Source organism: Oryzias melastigma, linkage group LG19 (assembly GCF_002922805.2).
Source record: "Oryzias melastigma strain HK-1 linkage group LG19, ASM292280v2, whole genome shotgun sequence".
In the NCBI taxonomy this organism is placed as follows: domain Eukaryota; kingdom Metazoa; phylum Chordata; class Actinopteri; order Beloniformes; family Adrianichthyidae; genus Oryzias; species Oryzias melastigma.
The window spans coordinates 9,806,031-9,807,777 of NC_050530.1; the positions used below are offsets into that span (position 1 = coordinate 9,806,031).

At 46.7% G+C, this 1,747-nt stretch overlaps 1 protein-coding gene across 3 annotated transcripts in view; it reads right to left on the reverse strand.

The window, feature by feature from the left end:
- The window catches only part of rab11fip3 (RAB11 family interacting protein 3 (class II)), a 26,218-nt gene that overhangs the window by 4,326 nt on the left and 20,145 nt on the right, over positions 1–1,747 (reverse strand). For all 3 annotated transcript variants that reach the window (XM_024285640.2, XM_024285639.2, XM_024285641.2), the window contains 5 exons: positions 1,614–1,649; positions 1,385–1,478; positions 1,031–1,275; positions 873–954; positions 656–793 (listed from right to left, as the gene is read on the reverse strand). In XM_024285640.2, the coding sequence (XP_024141408.1) occupies positions 656–793; positions 873–954; positions 1,031–1,275; positions 1,385–1,478; positions 1,614–1,649 (595 nt within the window). The remainder of the gene's footprint in view (positions 1–655; positions 794–872; positions 955–1,030; positions 1,276–1,384; positions 1,479–1,613; positions 1,650–1,747) is intronic.

Sequence of the window (1,747 nt, forward strand, 5' to 3'; positions counted from 1 at the left end):
GATTCCTCATTTGGGCCACAGATGAAGAGTTTCTGTTGAAGAACATCACAGACCTCACAGGTCCATGATGGGACCTTTCTTATGCTGCTATGCAGACAGTCAGGAGTCTGTCTGTAGCTTCAGCTTCAAGGCAGCCCCACAATATAAGAATTTCTCTCCTAAGAATACTGCTGTCCATTGACATTTTCTCAAGCTTTTTCTTTTTTCTTATACTTTTTCCTTCTAGTGTTTGTGAGGAATAATTTTATTTTTTAGTTTAGTTTTAGGGAGAAGTTTGATCCAGCTGGATTTCGGGTCGGCCCGGCCGGAATCTGCTCTCAGGTGGGGGCGTGTCTGTCTGCTCGCCTCTCGTAACAGCGGCGGACGAGACTTTCACGGAGACATGCTGAGTTTCTGCGATTTTTTGACAATGGTTGTTGTTGTAGTAAACTCACGTCGAACCCCATCCCAAAGTAAAATTATGATTAGTTTTGTCCTTGAGGAATTACTAATAGAGGACGGCTAAGTTTTGCTCCGCCCCTCCAGATTAAATTTTGTTGAGACAAACCGATTTTTTATTAACTTGTTGATGAGTTTGAATCCTTTTTTTCCATAAAGAATCGTCTCATCCTAGCATTTACAGACATGATCTAAAGTGATTTTTCGGTGGCCTCACTTCTTGAGTGCTCTCCTTCTCTTTCTGGTTTTGGTGACGCTCGTGGCTGAGCTTGTCAGCCATCTTCCTGCGAGCCTCCGTCTCCTCCTCCAGCCTCTGTGACATAACCTCGGCCTCGTCGTGAAGTTTTCTCTTCTCCTGAAAGAGAAACACATTTTGATGACGGGTGAGAAAAAGGACAAAGATTTGATAAGTGAAGTGGAATCGTTGCTTTTACCTCCTCTAATCTCTCGATGTTCGCTCGAAGACAAGGAACGCAAGACCTCAGCTCGCTGTTCTCTTCATCCAGCTGCTGCAGCCTGAAAAACACACAATCCTTCACATGTGCACAAAAACACAAACCTGCCTCTCGCTCAAAGTTCTTCCAGTTCTCACCTGGCCTGCAGGTTTTCCAGCTCCAGCCCCTTCTCTCTCTCCAGCTTGCTTATCGCCTCCTTGTGTCGCCGGTTCTCCTGCTGCAGCTGCTCCTCCGCGTACACCTCCTGCTCCTTCAGTTGCTCCTCCAGCGCGTTGGCGCGGTGCACCAGCTGGAGGTTCTCCTGACGCAGCCGTGCGTGCTGCTCCCCCGATGCGTCCGACTCTTTTTCCAGCTCCGCCACCCGACGCTCCAGGAGGAGCACCTGGAGCACCGAGAACCCGTCAGCGCTTCATGGAAACTTTTACACAGCAGGACAAGCTAGAATGCTTTTTTTAAAGAAGCTTCAGACAAAAAGTAAAGAAAGTTCAAACCTTGTCTGTGATGTCGTTGTCAGCAAGTTCCAGGATGTCCCGTGTCAAGTCACTCATGGTATCTAGAGTCATGGAGCTGTTCTGGAGGAGGTGTCTGAGTGGAAAGAAAAACAAAAAATAGATTTTTTTTTTATTCTATATACCAGTAAAGTAACTTTGTTGTTCGGGTCGTGCAGGCTTCTAAGAACAGTTGGATGTTTTGTATTGAAAGCAGCTTTTTTTTGCTTACCGTGCCACTTTCTTGCTGGACAGCCTCTTACCCGAACTGGAGGAGGAGAGACAGAACAGGAAAAACGGTCAGGAAGACAGAAGTATAGAGGAAAGACACGACCTGCTGATAGTCCTCTGAAACATTCCTTTGCC